We start from the raw sequence: 19,078 nt of genomic DNA on the forward strand, positions 1-19,078 counted from the left end.
GTTCTTTCATCACGTACTCGGAAGCATTTCAGGGACGACAGTCGACTTAGGAAGTAGAATTATCAATAAACTCATCTCCAAAATAATTCTACATAACATTTATGTGGTCATACACAGTCGAACTAGATATGCTTTACTTGCCTTTCTTTTTTTTAGGATCAATTATAGCCGTAGAGTCCACTTCAGGAGCGTGAATATAAAATCTTTTCTACCAGTTTCATTTTATCTTGACGACCCATCGATGGGAAAGATCATTCTCTCCTAAATTTCCCATTTCTCTCTTACGGCTTCAGAGCGTCACTCCCTTCGACCCCTGACTGTACCGTTTCTGTTCATCCATCTCGCTCTCCTCGCACCCACTCTAACTCCCTCTTTTCACTGCCTCAAGAGGCGCCGAGTGGCTCAAAGTGCCTCAGAGCTTAGCTTTATAGCCAATTTTCATAAGTGAAACCAATACTACTGTTTCCTTTAATTAATCTTCGTGCCAGTGTCTCATTCCTTCAGAGTCACGTCACCCTGAGAAACATTGCAACTCTGCTCACCCGACATAGGCCCCTTTCCCCACTAGGCTTTGAGCGTGACGTGCCAGGTTACCCTCGACACTCGTACTCGGGGAATCCGAGCGAGGGGGAACATCATCTGGTCATCAAGGGCACCACGTTAGACGATGACGGGAAGTACCAGTGCCAAGTGGGTCCTACTGCTAACACCAGTGCCTTGGTGGCCTCTGCTAATGTCACTGTAATGGGTGAGATTTGTTAGCTGGTTGTTTTTACTATCATGAGTCTTATTAAAAAGGAAATAAAATGAGATAACCATAACTTTTGTTGATCCTGTGATTCTTACCATTCTCGAATCGTTTAAATTGTGAAAAGAAGTCCTAAATCAGATATAACAATGAATAACCGTAATAGAATAAATTTCATATAAAGAAAGAAGATACATTAAATAAAAAAGCACACAAAATACAAAAAATCTACTTCAAACTCAAAAGAAGGTACAAAACTTCAAATTCTGTTTTTGAAGTCGAATCAATTTCACTCCGATAAACTCGGGTTTTCGACCGAGTTTGCTTTAGGCTAAATGCATTACCTCTTTCATTGTCAAGGACTTCAAAGCCCCTTTCGATCAAGCCATGTCCGAGAGGTAAGTGTAGGCGAGTTTGTTTTTATTCGACATGAAAAAGTCTATTTAAAATCGAAACTGTCTCTCTCTTGCATTCAATATAGATTGAATATTTTCGTTTTTTTAACTGTTCTTTGTTACTTTATCCCCGTATGTCTATATAGATTGTCACGTGTTCACTTTCTTAAGTTGAAATTGCAGTTTGTTATCTTTATTCACGGTCCTGTATATCATATTACTAAATATTTCTCACTTGAACAGCCTGAGAATGACTTAAGAAGAAGTAGATGTTTAGGTGTAATATGAATTATATTGGTCCTAGTATTAGTAATAGTGGTAGTAGTGGTAGTAGTGGTAGTAAGAGAAACTAATGGACATATTCCAAATGACACAAATAAAAGGATGATAATCAATTCTTATATTCATAATAACTGAATGAAGCTCAGTGGGGCCTATGACGTCAACACAAAAGGTTCCTTTAACAAAATGATCCTCATGTGAACCATTTTGTTACCAGAGTTTTTATTGAAGTGGTTGGATTTTATGCTTTGTATTTTCAAAGTCCTTTCTTTTTTATATTTCTATAGCAAACAGTATTTGAAAGATCAAGAATATGGAATGATCCGTTTTATGTTAGAAAGCCAGTGACATGCACAATCATATATGCATAGAAGATTTAAACAGGAAATGAATGACCTCTTTCTAGTGGCTCCAAGAAGCCTTAGCATCATCAGGAGCGCCGACAGCAGCGTTGTGCAGGGCACAGCGGGTCACAACTTGTACCTCCAGTGCCTCGTCAGCGACGCCAGACCCGCCCCAAGCATAGCTTGGTATCGAAATGGGATCATGCTGGATAAAAGTAAGTGAAGATAATACAAGGAAGAGCTTTTCTGAGAGATTTTGTTCTCTTTCTGTGCTAGCACGCTCGCGTTCCCACACACAAACACACACATATACATATAAAAGCAAATATATTTATATGTATAACTTTCAATGCCTTTCGACTCTCAGCCTTTACTAAGCAGACTGATATAAATATGAAAGTAAGTTTACAGAGAAAGCTCGTATATATAACAGATAGGGATCCAACTACTTGGAAATAGGGTCAAGACAAAAGATTATACAAGGCAATAACTGACCACAAAGAATGTTATAGAAATATATTTCAATAAATCTCATTTTCGTAAACAATAAATTTTTTTTTCTCAAAGTAGTCATTTTTACAAAACACATATTACTAAATTGCCAGTTCAATTTATGTAATGACCATTTTCACATAATGAATGGATATTGCATTGGATGTTTGCCCAGTTTTGACAGAATACTTATGCCCTTCAATTCTTACTACTAAATCCTTGCTAGATTGGCTAATATAAAAAGAGGGGCAGTCCAAACATGGAATTTTATATATTATGTTGTTGCTTTCCTTTTGGCCATTTTTTATTGGCATTCATTTTAGTGTGTTATTGTAGGAGAGAACACAAGGTTGACCTTGTCAAAATCTATTAAGGTCAACCTTGTTTCCTCCTATAATAACACACTAAAAGGAATTCTAATAAAAAATGGACCTAAGGAGAGCACCAAAATAATATACATAAATTCCATGTTTGGACTACTCTTTTTATATTGGCCAATCTAGCAAGTATTTAGAAGTAAGAATTAAAGAGTGTAAGTATTCCGTCAAAACTGGGCAAACATCCAGTGCAATATTCATTCATTATGTGAAAATGGTCATAACATAAATTGGCCTGGAAGTTTATTAACCCTTAAACGCCGACTGGACGTATTATACGTTGACTAAAATTGTCTGTCGGGTGCTTAATTGACGTGCGATACGTCGCCTACAAAAAGTTTTTTTTTTAATATTCACGGAAAAATAGTTACAGGCCTAGTTTACGAAAAATTTTAAATCATGCGCCTCGAGGGATGCTGGGAGTTCACGGATCAAGATGTTGTTTTCTTTACAAGCGTTACCCAGGCGCGCATATGCGAATTTCTTTCTTCTCGCACTAAAGAGCATCAGCGACACATCTCAGAAATTCTTTTGTCACTTTGTTGTAATTTTTGCACCATTTTATATTAGCCGTTACATAGAGTTTTATATATGAAAATGTGCACAATTTCATGTAAAATACAACAAAAACAACCCATGGTTGTAGCTTTTCAGTTTTGAAACATTTTCATATACATCACGATAAGTGCCAAAATTTCAACCTTTAGTCAACTTTGACGTGACCGAAATGGTCAATAAACGCAATTGTAAGCTAAATCTCTTACACTCTAGTAACATTCAATCATTTACCTTCATTCTGCAACAAACTGGAAGTCTCTAGCACAATATTTCGATTTATGGTGAATTTTTGAAAAACACTTTTTCCTTACGTCCGTGCGCGGTAACTCTGCCGAAAATCTCAGAAATTCTTTCGTCAGTTTGTCGTAATGTTTACACTGTTTTATATCAGCCGTTACATAAAGTTTTATATATGAAAATGTGTGAAATTTCATGCAGAATACAACAAAAAAACAATCCATGGTTGTAGCTTCTATCAGTTTAGAAATATTTTCATATAAATCACAATAAGTGCCAAAATTTCAACCTTCAGTCAACTTTGACTCGACCGAAATGGTTGAAAAACGCAATTGTAAGTTAAACCCTTACATTCTAGTAATATTCATTCATTTACCTTACTTTTGCAACAAATTGGAAAACTCCCGCACAATATTTCGATTTATGGTGAATTTTTGAAAAACAATTTTTCCTTACGTCCGTGCGCGGTAACTCTGCCGAAAATCTCAGAAATTCTTTCATATGTTTGTCGTAATGTTTGCACCATTTTATATTAGCCGTTACATAAAGTTTTATTTATGAAAATGTGCGCAATTTAATGTAATGTAGAATACCACTAAAAACAACCCATGGTTGTAGCTTTTTCAATTTTGAAATATTTTCATATAAATCACGATAAGTGCCAAAATTTCAACCTTTGGTCAACTTTGACTCTACCAAAATGGTCAAAAAACGCAATTGTAAGCTAAAATTCTTACATTCTAGTAAAATTCAATCATTCAACTTCATTTTGCAACAAATTGGAATACTCTAGCACAATATTTCGATTTATGGTGAATTTTTGCATAACACTTTTTCCTTACATCCGCGCGCGGTAACTCTGCCGAAAATCTCAGAAATTCTTCCGTCAGTTTGTCGTAATGTTTGCACCGTTTTATATTAGGCGTTACATAAAGTTTTATATATGAAAATGTGCGCAATTTCATGTAAAATACAACAATAAATAACTCATGGATGTAGCTTTTATCAGTTTTGAAATATTTTCATATAAATCACGATAAATAGAAAATATTCGACCTTTGGTCAAGTTTAACTCGATTTAAATGGTCAAAAACTGCAATTGTAAGCTAAAACACTTACATTCTAGTAATATTCAATCAATTCCCTTCATTTGGCAACAAACGGAAAGTCTCTAGCACAACATTTCGATTTATGGTGAATTTTTGAAAAAAACATTTTTTTACGTCCTCGTGTTACGAATTCATGCATCATTTTGTGATAATATTTTCTCTGTGTTTCTTTGATCGTTTCACAATTTGTTATATACCAAAATCATCGCAATTTAGTGTACAACACAACAAAAAAAATGAACCGTTTTGCAATTATATATGAAATTTGTTTTTGCGCTGTCATATATTCCAATATTTATATATGCATGCTAAACCTCAGGCAATGACAAAAAAAGGAGCCAAAAATGAACTCTTAATCTTAAAAACTTAGCGTGCTGTGAATTTGTGAAAAATACATTTTTTCCGCTTCGTCGCTAACTCCCGAACGCCGCGGGCATACGAGAGACACTTTGGTTAATAGCGGCTCGGAGTTTAAGGCTTAAGAGCTAGATCAAAGGACGTCTTTTCACAAAATCTTTTAGAATCCGGAATGATACGACTTACTTCCAGTTGTAATGTTAACCTTGGCTCTGGCATTTGGACCCTTGTATAAGCAAAATGTTTAAGAATGATCTTAAAGATAAAATCACTGACTTAATTAAAAATAAGTTACAATATAGATATTTTCTTTGTATCTGTATGTTTAATATGTGTTTTGTGAAAATGTTCACTTTGAGAAGAAAAGAATTTTTATTGTTTACGAATGAGATTAGTTAATTGTATTACAATAATTTTTGTGGTCAATTACCACTCTGTATAATCATTTAATTGTCTTGCCCCTGATCCTGAGGGGTTGGAATTAACCTTCTAAATTGTACCCTTGTAGTAACTTTCCAGGTGTGTTGGATTCCAATTACATATTTTCCTTTATAGTACCTATCTGTCATTAATACAAGCTTTCTTTGTAAAATAACTTTCATATTTATATCAGTCGGCTTAGTAAAGAACGATAGTCGAAAGGCCTTGGAGCAGTACTCCATTGCTTCTCTTCCCTTCATGGTTTTTGCCTATATATATATATATATATATATATATATATATATATATATATATATATATATATATACATATATATATATTATATATATATATATATATATTATATATATATATATATATATATATATTATATATATATATATATTTAATCACAGCAGATGCACGTGACTTCATTAAATAAGCGAATACCACAAGAAAATGGTAGTCAGAAACCCAAGCGCTTTCGTCTTTACTAAGACATTGTCAAGGAACGAATGAAATACAATTGGAGAGAAAGTTATCAGGTAAACAACACATCAATAGCAATATTTACATGGAATTTTTTGAAACAAAAAACTCTTACCAAGAATTTTGCCCCAAAAAGTTATATGGTTTAGGTATGTGGATGATATTTTCTGTATTTGGCCATTTCACGAAAATCTCCAGGAATTCCTTAATAATCTCAATAATTTAGTCCCTTCTATAAAATTTACTGTAGAGGAAGAAAGAAATTGTAATTTGAATTTTCTTGATGTAACTGTCCATAAAAATGATAGAAATTTCACTTTTTCAGTCTTTCGGAAATCAACTAACATTGCCTCTTTTGTTCATTACTACTCCAATCACCATCAAAATGTTAAATTCTCTGTTTTTTCTCGGATGTTCCTAAGGGCTTTACGTGTCTGCAGCCCGCAGTTTATTGACGCTGAGATTAAAACTATTTATGATATTGCATTGAAACTTAAATACCCAAGGACTTTTGTAGATGTGGCATGACAAAGAGATAGTAAAACATTTTATTTAACTAATGACAAACTGTAATTTAGTAAGCATAACATTTTAAAATTACCCTATGATGAAAGGTTTTTAGATATTCCTAAAATTTTAAAGCTTTTTAACATAAATGTTGTTTTCAGTAATATTAATGTCAAGAGTTTAGTAATAAAAAATTCTCCTAAAGATCTTCCAGGCTGCATATATGAAATTCCTTGCAAAGAGTGTGATAAAGTCTATTACGGACAGACCGGTAAGTCTCTTTCACAACGTCTCAAACAGCACCAATATTCTGTGAGAACTGGGTAAATATCGAATGCATTATTCGTACATATGAGAGATTTAGATCATCCTATTAATTGGAGTCAAGCAATAGACTTAATCCCATGTAATGACACAGTTAAAAGGAATATCATTGAATCTTGTTTCATCAAGTCAAATAATAGAAATGTTCTGAATTTAAGTCTAGGTTTATTTAAACTTGATGCTTTCATAACGAAAAAGTAGATAAATATAAGCAACAAAATCAATATATTCAGTTTTTACATGTTTTGAAATGTACGGATAATTTGTAGTTTCTGTTAGGGCTAAATCTGTTTTGGTTTGTGACCGTGTGATATCCGATAATCCTGAATTATCTTCTTAACTTTTACCCTTTTGACAATTAAGCATCTGGTATTTTTGATCTGTTGTTTACCTGATAACTTTCTCTCAAATTGTATTTAATTTGTTCCTTGACAATGTCTTACTAAAGACGAAAGCGCTTGGATTTCTGACCATCATTTTCTTGTGGTATTCACTTATATATAGATATATATTATTAATTATATAGATATAAATGATATCTAATATTATAATATATATATATTATAGATGTATTATATATGTAATATATGTATGGTATAGATATATCTATATATATATTATAATAGAATATATATATAATATATATACATATATTGATGCTGTTTGAGACGTTGTGAAAGAGATTTACCGGTCTGTCCTTAATAGACAAGCAGAAGAATCTTATTGCTGAAAGCGACTGGACTAGCATGCCAACGTGGACTTCATGATTAATTTATCAGACAAACCAGTGAATAGTGCTACGACAGCGGCTTTGGGATATGGGTTAAGCTTTGGTGTATTTAATGGTAACCTGGACTGTGTCGAAGGGAGGATATCTGTTGCAAAATATCGAATCCAATATTCGTATATATGAGCGATAAAAGGAATATCATTGAATCTTGTTTCATCAAGTCAAATAATAGAAATGTTCTAAATTTAAGTCTTGGTTTATTTAAACTTGATGCTTTCATAATGAAAAAAGTTGTAGATAAATATAAGCAACAAAATTAATATATTCAGTTTTTACATGTTTTGGACTGTAAAGACACTTAGTAATTTCGGTTAGGGTCAAATCTGTTTACATTTGTGACCGTGTAATATCCGATAATCCTGGATTATCTCTTTTAATTTTTATCCTTTTGACAATTAACCGTCTGATATTCTTGATCTTGTTGTGAACCTGAGACCTTTCTCTCCAATTGTATTTCATTAGCTCCTTAACAATGTCTTAGTAAAGACGAAATCGCTTGGATTTCTGACTATCATTTTCCTGTGGGATTCGCTTATTTATGAAGTGACGTGCATCTACTGTGATTTTTCAAGCATATATATATATATATATATATATATATATATATATATATATATATATATATATATATATATATGTGTGTGTGTGTGTGTGTGTATATATATATATATATATATATATATATATATATATATATATATATATATATATATATATAATATATATATATATATATACACATATAGATGAGAGAGAGAGAGAGAGAGAGAGAGAGAGAGAGAGAACTTTTCAGTATCGAACATCCTTACAAATGCCAATATATCCTAAAAAACATTTATCGTTTTTTTCGAATAATCTAATAATCTCAGCCTTATAATTCCGAGTTTTACCTCTGCCCTACTCTGTACCTTTGAAAATGTGAAGAGATGTCTTGCTATTTCCCTACATCAATACAAACTTTTATTATTCCCTGAATTTCATAACGAAAGAGGACTTCAGATCCTCTCTATTGGTATGGTACACGATAACACTAACTCGGTCTGCCATATTGTGTGGAATATCTGCATTTATTTTTTATGGAAAAAGTATCCACCTATTTAATGTCCTTTTTTTTTCTTTTGCGTTTTGTAGTGACTTCCGTTCGTAAACGCGTTCCACATTATTTGCTATTTATACATTCTGCTTAAGATTTTAAATTCCTTTTTTGTGATAGGGTGGAATTTTATTCACACTAAATCTTAGATAAGTATTGATATGTGTTAGTTATACTGTAGACACACAATAACACACATACATACACACACACACACACACACACACACACACACACATATATATATATATATATAGATATATATATATATATATATATATATTATATATATATAAGTATATATGTATATATATATAAACTACAAATGTAATTAGTTCCTTACTGGACGAGTCGGTTGCGTACTGACCTACCAATCGAGTTTGCTCCCAGCTGCCACCAGCGCAGAATCAAAGGAATGTATTCCTGGTCATTAGAAATTCATTTCTCGATTTAATGTGGTTCGGATCACACAATAAGCGGCAGGTAAATATGTAATTCTCTAGTAGAGCTGTTAATCAGTTCAGTGGTCTGGTTAAACTAAGAAATACTTAAATTTTACAATGTTGTTTTACATCCAGTCCGCTCTACTTCGGAAATAATACCGAAGGGAAATCATATTCAATAGGCAATTCGTCACCTGGAGGGATCGACCAACCACAAGGCGTTGGTTTCCGCTGTTTGGCCGATTGAGCTCGCAAGGTGAATTGCTTATCAGTTATGCATTAGTAACTTAATGTTTGCGTATATATAATTTCAGTTTGTATATATATATATATATATATATATATATATATATATATATATATATATATATATATATATATATATAAATTACTCAACAATCTAACCTTAACTTCTTTCCACCCAAACATACCCTGTAAATATTCGTCTAAACTCATCTTTCCACCCATCCTGTCAAAGTAAACTCTCAACCACACCATCAAACCAGCACTAGCAAGTCATTCCTTTCGACCAGGCCTTCACACAGAGAAGGTTGACGAAATGCCCCCCGACACAAAGAGATGGAGTGTGAGGAGTCGTCTGTTGATCGTGCCAGAGGTCCAGGACGAAGGTCAACAGTACACCTGCCGTGCCCTTCATCCCGCATTCGCGAGATCCCACAAGGCTTTAGTGGACACGGTCACCCTCTCGGTTTTACGTGAGTATGGCAGCCCATTGGTAGCACAAGAAAGTGGCAATGGCCATATGTCTGGATACTTAGAGAGAGTAGGGTGGAATTTTTTCAAGTGAGGTTGGATGCTAAGTTGAAATTGTGAGAAGGTAAAAGGATTCAGAATTATTTTCCTTTACCCAGTGCACATTTTTCAGTATTGTTTTAATAAAGCAATATCAAACCTCTTCTTAAGATGAAAAAAGGTTATGAAACTTTTCATGATTTCCTTTCCATTAAATTGTCCTTTATTTCTTTAAAGTTTCATTGCCAAGTTCTCTGCTTCTCATTTGAAGAATATCTTCTCTGTGCAAAGTATTTCACCCCAAACCTTTCAAGTCTCTTAAATATCCTTATCTTAAAGTGTCTCGATTCTTCCATCAAAATATTATGTACAAGTTCCTCGTATTATTATTATTATTATTAGGAAAGTGACCCTCTTTCAAACAAGTCCTACAGAAGGTTATTGCTACTTCAGCTGCACTGATTTAGTAGATTTTTCTCTATTCCTCCGATAGTGGTCTTTTCAATGTTACTAAAATGGGTGAGTAACACACCAATGTTGGGCATTGTAAAATGTAGTGAAAAAATCAGAATTTATTATCATAATAAGTGAAATGCGAGGTTTTTGATCTTGTAGAGTAAAAAAATTGGGTTCTAATTTTGAATTTTGCTGCGACGTTTCGCCTGGCACATCCAGACATCCTCTTAGGCAGATGGTGATGTGGGACTGTGGCTTGCTGGAAAGTCCTTCGGTCCTTTATATCGTGGATTCAGCAGGTGGTTCTCCGTACACCGAATTCTGGTTGGTCGAGAGCACGGATCTGGTCTCCTATTGGCTGGTGGAGGCTGGTCTGAAGCCTGTGTCTAGACACAATGCTCGTGTTGCTGTATCCTGGCAGATCTTCGGAGTTGTGTGATGTCACAGCAAGCTGAATTTTGATTGCCTGACGGCTGCAAAACGTCAAGGCTGGCATTATTCGGGTAGTGTTTTGCTGCAGTATGGTGGTATTGTTTGTATTCATAGTATTTCTTCTTATGGTCGTTGGTAATAGGAAGGCCTCTTATTTGGTGTTCATAGAAGGCTTTTGTTCCTGAATAAGGGCTTTCAACAACCATAGACTGTTGGTCTGGAGCCCTCAGACTATTTGTATATTTTGAATAGTGTTGTCTTGGGAAATGGCTTCATTATGGTTGGTTAGGGTGTGGTTCTTAATAGCATCCTCCTAGATGTGGCATGAGACTATTCACTAGACACACTGTGGTCATGCCAACATAGGTGCCAGGATATCCTCACCAGGGGCATTTGTAGTGGTAGACCATGCTTGTCTCTTTGGGAGGGTCTATTTTCATGATGAGGTCTCTTGTGCAGTTATTCTTGTAATATATTACAAGATCGATGTCCTTGCCCTCCTCAGTCAGGGTGCTGTTCTTCATGATTATCTTCCTCATGGAGTCCTCTTCCTTACGGCACTGGGAGTACATGAAGGCATTGTAGAAAATCTTGATACTATCCCATGGGCGGGACTATGGGATCTCATTGCTGTTGTACCATTTCTCCAGGGCAGTATGGATTTCTCAGGAAATAAGTTTGTTAGAATACTGGTTATTCACGAACATTTGTGAGGCTTTGTCCAGTTCTTGTTATGTATCTTGCCAAGTCGAACAATGGAAGAAGACCCTTCTTATGAATGCCCTAACTGTGGTGCTCTTCAATCTTGTCGGGCATTTTCTATCGCCATTCAGGCACATTCCATGATTCTTCTTTTTTCAAATAGACAGAGATACAAAGTTCATCTTCGGTCTTAGTATCAAGGACGCTGCATTGGTGGTTCTGGTTAAGGCACTTGGGCCTCAGCTGATTATGGGGCGGAGAGGGTTTCCATCTGTGTGGGTTTTCACATTTTCTTGGATGGGCAGGAGGTGGACTGCATTCATTGCTTAATTTCTTCAGTAGGACTTCATGTAAGGTGCTTGAACTTTGTGTTGTCAATCAAAACAAATGCTGCCATCTTGTCTGTGTATTGTACAGTGATGTCCTCCTTCGCCCTTAACTCCTTTGCTGTTTCCTTCATTTCATGAGTGAAGATACCGCTGGGGTAGGATCCCTGCTCTGTGAGGGCTGTGGCGAGAAGGCACTGGAGGGCGTCATGATGTTTCTGCTCTCTGGTTGCAAATCGGGCCATCAGTGCTGTCAACACATCAATCAATGCACTCCACCTCCCGCCCATCCAAAGAGACTATGGCCTGGGTTACCTCTACAGAAACTTAAAAACCCACGAAGATGGAAACCTTTTCAGTCCGTGATTTTCGGCGGAGTTCCTTGAAGAGATTCATGACTTCCTAGGAACTATCCCTTTGCTTAATGTAGAGTCCTTATTTACCAACGTGCCTGTCGACGAGACCATAGACATCATCCTAGGTCACATCTACAAGGACCAGTTGACGGCACCCCTCAACATCTCTGAAGCTTCATTGTGGGCCTTGCTAGATTTATGCATGAAGAGAGACCCCTTTTCCACCCACAGAGGCCAGATGTTCCATCCATGGCCCGGCAATGGGCTTCCCCTTGGGAGTCCTCTTCTCCAACTTCTATATGGAAAATGTGGAAGAGGAGTCTTCGCCCAGATACAGTGTCTTGCAAATATGCATGATATATAGACAAAATCTTTGTGTAAGCTGACGACAAGGAAGAGTGCGCAGCACTTCACTGCTTGTTCCAGCAATGCAGCATGCTAAACTATACTATCGAGTTTAGCACTGATGATCAACTCCCCTTCCTCAGCGTCCCCAAGACAGTATCAAGATTTTCTATTACAAGGCCTTCATTCACTCCTAGTACCGTGAGGAAGAAGACTCCATGAGGAAGATCATCATGGAGAACATCACCCTGACTGAGGAGGACAAGGACATCGATCTTGTAATATATTACAAGAATTACCGTATAAGAGACCTCATCATGAGAAATAACTCCTCCCCAGCAGTATGTGAACCTCTCAAACAGATGAACGTGGTCTACCACTACAAATGCCACGCCCAGGATGTCCCGGCGCCTACGTTGGTATGACCAAAATGTGTCTTGCGAAGAGATTCTTGTGCTACGTCGAGGAGGGCGCTATTAAGAATCATGCCATAACCAACCAAAATGAAGCCACCTCCCATGACAGCATTATTCAAACTATATAAATATTCAGGAAGGTTTCAGACATATGATGTCTACACTTGTTTGAAGCTCTCTTTATTCAAGAACAAAAGCCTTTTATGAACACCAAACAAGAGGCTATCCTATTACCAACAAGTGAGGACAACCCTGAAGGAGGAATTCGGAATAATACCTGCCATGACATCATGCAGCTGTCAGCCAATAAGAATTCCGCCTGATATGACGTCAAACAACTCCAAAGATTTATCAGGACACAGCAACGTGAACTCATGATATAATGGACCGAAGGGCTCTCCAGTAAGTTACAGTCCCTCATCACCCTCCGCCTAAGAGGATGTTTGGATATGCCAGACGAAACGTCGCAGCAAAATTCAAAATCAGAACCCAATTTTGAATAATTTCTTTGGCTTATAATATTAATATAAGTCTGTTACTCCACGGGTTCTAAACCTCACATTTCACTTATTATGATAATAAATTCTGATTTTTTCATTACATTTTACAATGCCCACCATTGGTGTGTTACTCACCAATCTTATTAACATTGAAATGACCGCTATCAGAGGAATAGAGAAGAACTTCCACAAAATCAATGCAGCTGAAGTAGCAAAAACCTTCAATGAGATTTATTATTATTATTTTTATTATTATTGTCTCCCTGAAGGATGCAGTATTGTCTTCTCTCGTTGCAACTGGATCATGAATCCGTAGACGGGTGGGTATAGTTAGGAAGGAGGCCTTCTCTGAGTGCAGTATCATTGTAGCTGTTTTAACAGCATTTAACTTGTATAGAATTTTCTCAATTCTTCTTATTATCTTTTTTTCATCAGCATGTAGCTGGTATATCAGGTTTCCTAAGGCCATGTAAATATTTCGGTTGTCTTAGGTTTATTTCCTCTGATGTGTCGACAGTGCACAGGCAGGCATCTAAGAGAGTATACAAGAAAGTAAATTGAGATAAGTGGTTTACAGGTATTTATAGCAGGCAGGGCGTGTACAATCGATGGGTAAGTCGGTAGGCAGGGATTTTAATTGGTCGTTGGTTGGTGACGAAATCTGTCCCTGAGGCGTTGAGAACTCCTAGGTCGGTCCGGGGTTGTTGGTGGGGACTGGGTGTTGGTTGGGGTACCCACCACCTGGGTGGTAGGTATTATAAGCCTTCCAGGTGACATGTCATCTACTTCCTGTGCTTGCTCGCTCTCTCTCTTTTATCTGCTTCTCTCTCTCTCTATCTCTGGCTCTTTCTCTCTCTCTCTCTGCTCTCTCTCTCTCTCTCTCTCTCTCTCTCTCTCTCTCTCTCTCTCTCTCACTCTCTCTCTTTCATCTCTTTCTCTCTCACTTTCTCTCTCTCTCTCTCTCTCTCTCTCGTGACGGTGTATGGAGTCGGTTGGTTTCTTGTATTTCTTCTTATGATGGCAGGGAGAAGTTCTGTTTCTTTTACTGTGTTGATACTCAGCTTCTTTTTCCAATATATGCAGTGCCTCAAGATAACGTACACTTCTTCAGTCCGGTGCTTGGTTAATAATTTCAATGTTCACTATAAGCTCAGCTCTTTCTGGTCTTCTGTTATGTTTTTCCTTGTAATGATTGAAAATGGCCCCTTCTTGAAGGTGGCAGGAGAGACGCTTAGAGAGTCTGGTATTGGTCATCCCGACATAGGAGTGGTAGCATCTTTCCACGATGCATGTGAATTTGTAGATGACACTCCTTCTTTTCAAAGACATTCCTTGGGGCGCCTGGTTGTTTTTAAGCAGCTGGCTGACTTTCATATTTTTTTAAAATGAATTATGAGGCTTTTGGTGCATGTAGTTTTTATAAAATATTTTTGATAGCTCCACTTTGGTCGTTGTTGGTGCCTGTTGTACTTTCCAGGTGGCATATTTCCCAAGTCTGAAAAAGTATATGGATAGGGGAAAATTAGGACCAATCAAAGTGCGTGGAGCTGATCCATGACGTCACAACCCACGCCTTTTAGCTCCTCAGTCGCATATCCAATACTGCCAGTCAAAATGCCGAAGAAAAACTTCGCAATTTCACAGTTTATGGTTTGTATGACATATACATTTTAGTCAGGTATATCTAAACATAATTCAACACTAATTTAACAATAATGTATTCTTCAAATGAGATACATCGTGAAATATGTTATTGGCTTCTCCCTCTGGCAATAGTGGTCAGTGCCTGTTAATTCCTGTCTGCTCGCAAAGTCGACATTTACTGCATAAATAATATTTTCATCGCGAGTTTCTAAATTATATTCAATGACATCTGACCTGTTAGTAGGGGAAAATAGAGAGAGGGAATAGGCTTACATTGCGGATTTCTATGGACATTTGTAATTTCGTAGTAATGCACTTTACTGTGCATTGTGTAAAAGAAATATACTAGTCATTACTAGGTCATGAACAGGAATCAGACTGATATACTCCCTACTATTTACAGGGACACAGTATCAGCTTCATTCATTAAATTATTGCTAGAGCTAATGTGCCCTCAAGGAAACGTAAGGAAATCTACGGTATTGTTGTTTTGGTGAACTAAGTTAGCCTACTGTAACCAAATATAGATTCTTGACAAACTCATCATGTCAGTAGCTAATCTGAATAAGGTGGTTTTTCAAGGTTTACTTGATAAGCTCTAGTAAAATATTGCCATTTTGAGGTGGATTCCGTTTTGATAACCTTCCAGATGTCCTTACCTGATTGGTACTTGACATTCATTGTGTACAAATATATAACAAGTTTTTTATTGATTTATTTTTTTCATTTTTGCTTTGTGTACAAACAAATAAAAAGTAATAATCTAATTTAATATTGACTATTTTTAGCAAGCCCTTACGTGATCTTTGCTTAAAATTCATTGCGTACAAAGAGTTAAAATGAGTATTTCATTAGTATTTAATATTTTTAGCAATTATTGGAGTACCTACAGAATACCTATTTATGGAGTTACATTAGACTTTTTACTGAGCTGAACTGATGCATAAATTTATCAGAACTACGACATGCTTTAAAATAAATATGGATGACACATTTTTCCAAACTCTCTTTCAACAGAAATTTTATACAAATATTCAACATGTATTAATCAAAACCAGGGATAACGGTAGTATATGAGTATACCACTATTTTCATAGAAGCTCACACTCAATAAATAAATGTAAGCCTTAAATTAAGTCCATAAATTTGTCATCAAAACTATCCACCACATTTCATTTAAGCAGTTATTATTTTACTACCTATCGTACATAATACCTTTGTATAGCCTGAAACAAAAGGCAGTAACGCCTGAAAAACGTTCTGTGCTCCATGATTTCAAAGTCGCCACTTTTAAAGTCCAAGACAAATTCATCTTGATGGGAGTCGAAGTGCCGCGAAGTTCTTGGCCTCGTCTGTAGTCTGTAGTGCTAATTACAGGTCATATCCCATCATTTTTACCATGTCATCATTTTTGCCATCTAGTATATTGTTTGATTCATCCCATGAGTTATCGCAACTCTTTATAAATGGCATTCAACTTGCATTTTCAAGTATATAATTTAGTAACTCGCAATGAAAATATTTATGTAGTAAATACCGACTTTGCGAGCAGGAATTAATAGGCACTGAGCACCATTATCAAGAGGGAGAAGCCAATCTCGCATAATATATTTCACGGTGCATCTCATTTGAAGAATATATTGTTGTTAAATTACTGCTGCATTGTGTTTAAATATATCTGACTAAAATGTATAGGTCATACACGCCGTAAATTGTGAAATGAGGAAGTCTTCCTCCGGCATTGTGACTGGCAGTAATGCCTATGAGACTGAGGGTAGCTAAAAGGCGTGGTTTGTGACGTCATGGAGATTCTCGCGTTTGACGTTCGATTATACGATTTGAGAAGTTGCTATTGATGAGGATTTGTGTGGACGAAGGCATCTACCACAGATCTTTTATACCTGTCTGGGCACTCACTGGACCCATTAAGGGCACGTGGATTTTTTTTATAAACCACGCTGGCATATCCTGTAGGCGTCTGCTGTACCCGTACATCCAAGAAGGGTAGGGGAGCGTTCACACGTGAAGCGGAGTCCGGAACATTCTTCAAAAGTCCTTAAAGTTTCAAGATCCTCTTCTTTGTCGACTCTTATGAAGGTGTCGTCTATGTAACGATGGTATTATTATTATTATTATTATTATTATTATTATTATTATTATTATTATTATTATTATTATTATTATTATTATTATTACTATTATTATTATTATTATTGATGTAATAATAATAATAATAATAATAATAATAATAATACGAGGCGTTATTATTCTGTCATAAATTTATCGGAAGAAAAGATCGTGTAGACACCATCAGCATCAAATATAATAATAATAATAATAATAATAATAATAATAATAATAATAATAATAATAATAATAATAATAATAATAATAATAATAATAATAAATAAGCTGACATTAAATATTTTTTACATTAAAATGAAAAAGTATACCTCTAGTTATTCAGAACTGAAAACATTCCTTCCCCGAGAAGTTTATTCCACCAACTTGCCGCAAATCCCTCGGTTCGTGAGGAGTCATTTTCATCACAATGTCTTCCACCTCGTCTCTCTCTCAGATCCTCCAAATGCCCCAGTTATCACGGGATATACCCCAGGCCACATTCTGAAGGAGGGCGAACTCCTTTCCTTATCCTGCCAATCTATGGGCGGGAACCCTCGCCCGCAACTCTCCTGGTACAGAGATGGGCGTTTGCTGAGGCGCCCCGACATCAATCATTCGAAAGCTGGCTCCGAAGACGAAGGAACGAAAGCCGTCATTGGGTGGGCGGTGACGGAAGACGACGACGGCGCTGTTTACGAATGCAGAGCCCAGAACGAAGTGTCAGGTGATCCTTCTCTTTCGGATGAGGTCGCGCTCAGCGTTCTCTGTGAGTACAGCCACGCTTCTTCTTGAAAAAATTAATTAACTGTAAGCCTTACTACGTGTTGGTTTTCTACACGCACTATACAAACACACACACACATATATATATGTATGTGTGTGTGTGTGTGTGTGTATTTATAAAGGCAAACGCCCCTACGCAGACACACACACGCATATATATACATATATATATATATTATATATATATATATATATATATATATATTATATATGACTGGTAAAAAATGTTCTTGTACAACAGAATTCCATCTAATAAAAGGAGCCCATAAAAACACCAAAATATAGAGAGAAAAGTACTATATTTCAGAGACTGCTGTCTCCCTCTTCAGGTAGATGAATGAGAAAAGTTTACAGTAAAGTTTCTTATGTATGTCAGTCAGTCTGTAAGTAAAGGATGTTGAGTCGAAAGATCTTGAAGGTACTCCAGTGTTTCTCTTTCCTTCGTGGCTTATACCTTTATTTATGCATTTATCACGTTCCAAACTTTTATGATTCAGTTATACACACACACACACGCACAAACACATGCATATATATGCTATATATATATATATATATATATATATATATATATATATATATATGTATCCTATAAGAGGAGGAGACTAGTGCCCATCGTATAGCATGGTGAAGAGGGTTAAAAACTTAATACATTGGGTTTCTTTGTTGTCGCCAACGTTTCAAGACAGTGGTCTCATCTTCAAGACTAAACCAGGAAAACCAAAAACGTACATCGAGAATTACCTAAATCATCATAATATAGTAAGCACAAAAAACTAAAAATAAGCAATATGTTAAATACTAAGTAAAAGAAGCTTTAAAACAAACTTTAAACCCGAGGTTTGGTTTCTGAAAGATTTGCCTGTGTGAGAAGGAGTCAAGGTAAACCAAGGAGGAAGCGTGGGCTGTAAGCAATGTATAGCAGAACTGCTGTAGTGTTGTTATTTAAGGTTGGGACAACGTGCTTAATAGCCAAAGATTCGAGTATAGGGAGGTGGTTTTCATTAGGGCTCGAGAAAATGATCTTAAACTCATCGGCCGCATTACGAATGTGTGGATACAGAATTGAAACCATATTCAAAATGCGCGACAAAAGCTGCCATTAGAAGAGCGGCGATTGTTTCGTCCTCAGCTGATGTGGCTGGGAAATGTTCTTCCAACACAGGGTGAAGAGTATGGCAATACAAGCCCACACATGAATTCAGACAATAAACTAAACTTGAAAAGACCATTTCCATCGAATATATTACTTTAATTATGCCAAAATTTAGGTACT

General features: G+C 36.1%; 1 protein-coding gene across 1 annotated transcript in view; it reads left to right on the forward strand.

Annotated features, from left to right (window-relative positions):
* The window catches only part of LOC135212844 (nephrin-like), a 36,538-nt gene that overhangs the window by 9,728 nt on the left and 7,732 nt on the right, over positions 1-19,078 (forward strand). The window contains exons 3-6 of the mRNA XM_064246612.1: positions 446-748; positions 1,832-1,984; positions 9,499-9,681; positions 17,474-17,785. Coding sequence (XP_064102682.1) covers positions 446-748; positions 1,832-1,984; positions 9,499-9,681; positions 17,474-17,785 — 951 coding nt within the window. The remainder of the gene's footprint in view (positions 1-445; positions 749-1,831; positions 1,985-9,498; positions 9,682-17,473; positions 17,786-19,078) is intronic.

Source organism: Macrobrachium nipponense, chromosome 41 (genome assembly GCF_015104395.2).
Source record: "Macrobrachium nipponense isolate FS-2020 chromosome 41, ASM1510439v2, whole genome shotgun sequence".
Taxonomy (NCBI): Eukaryota; Metazoa; Arthropoda; class Malacostraca; order Decapoda; family Palaemonidae; genus Macrobrachium; species Macrobrachium nipponense.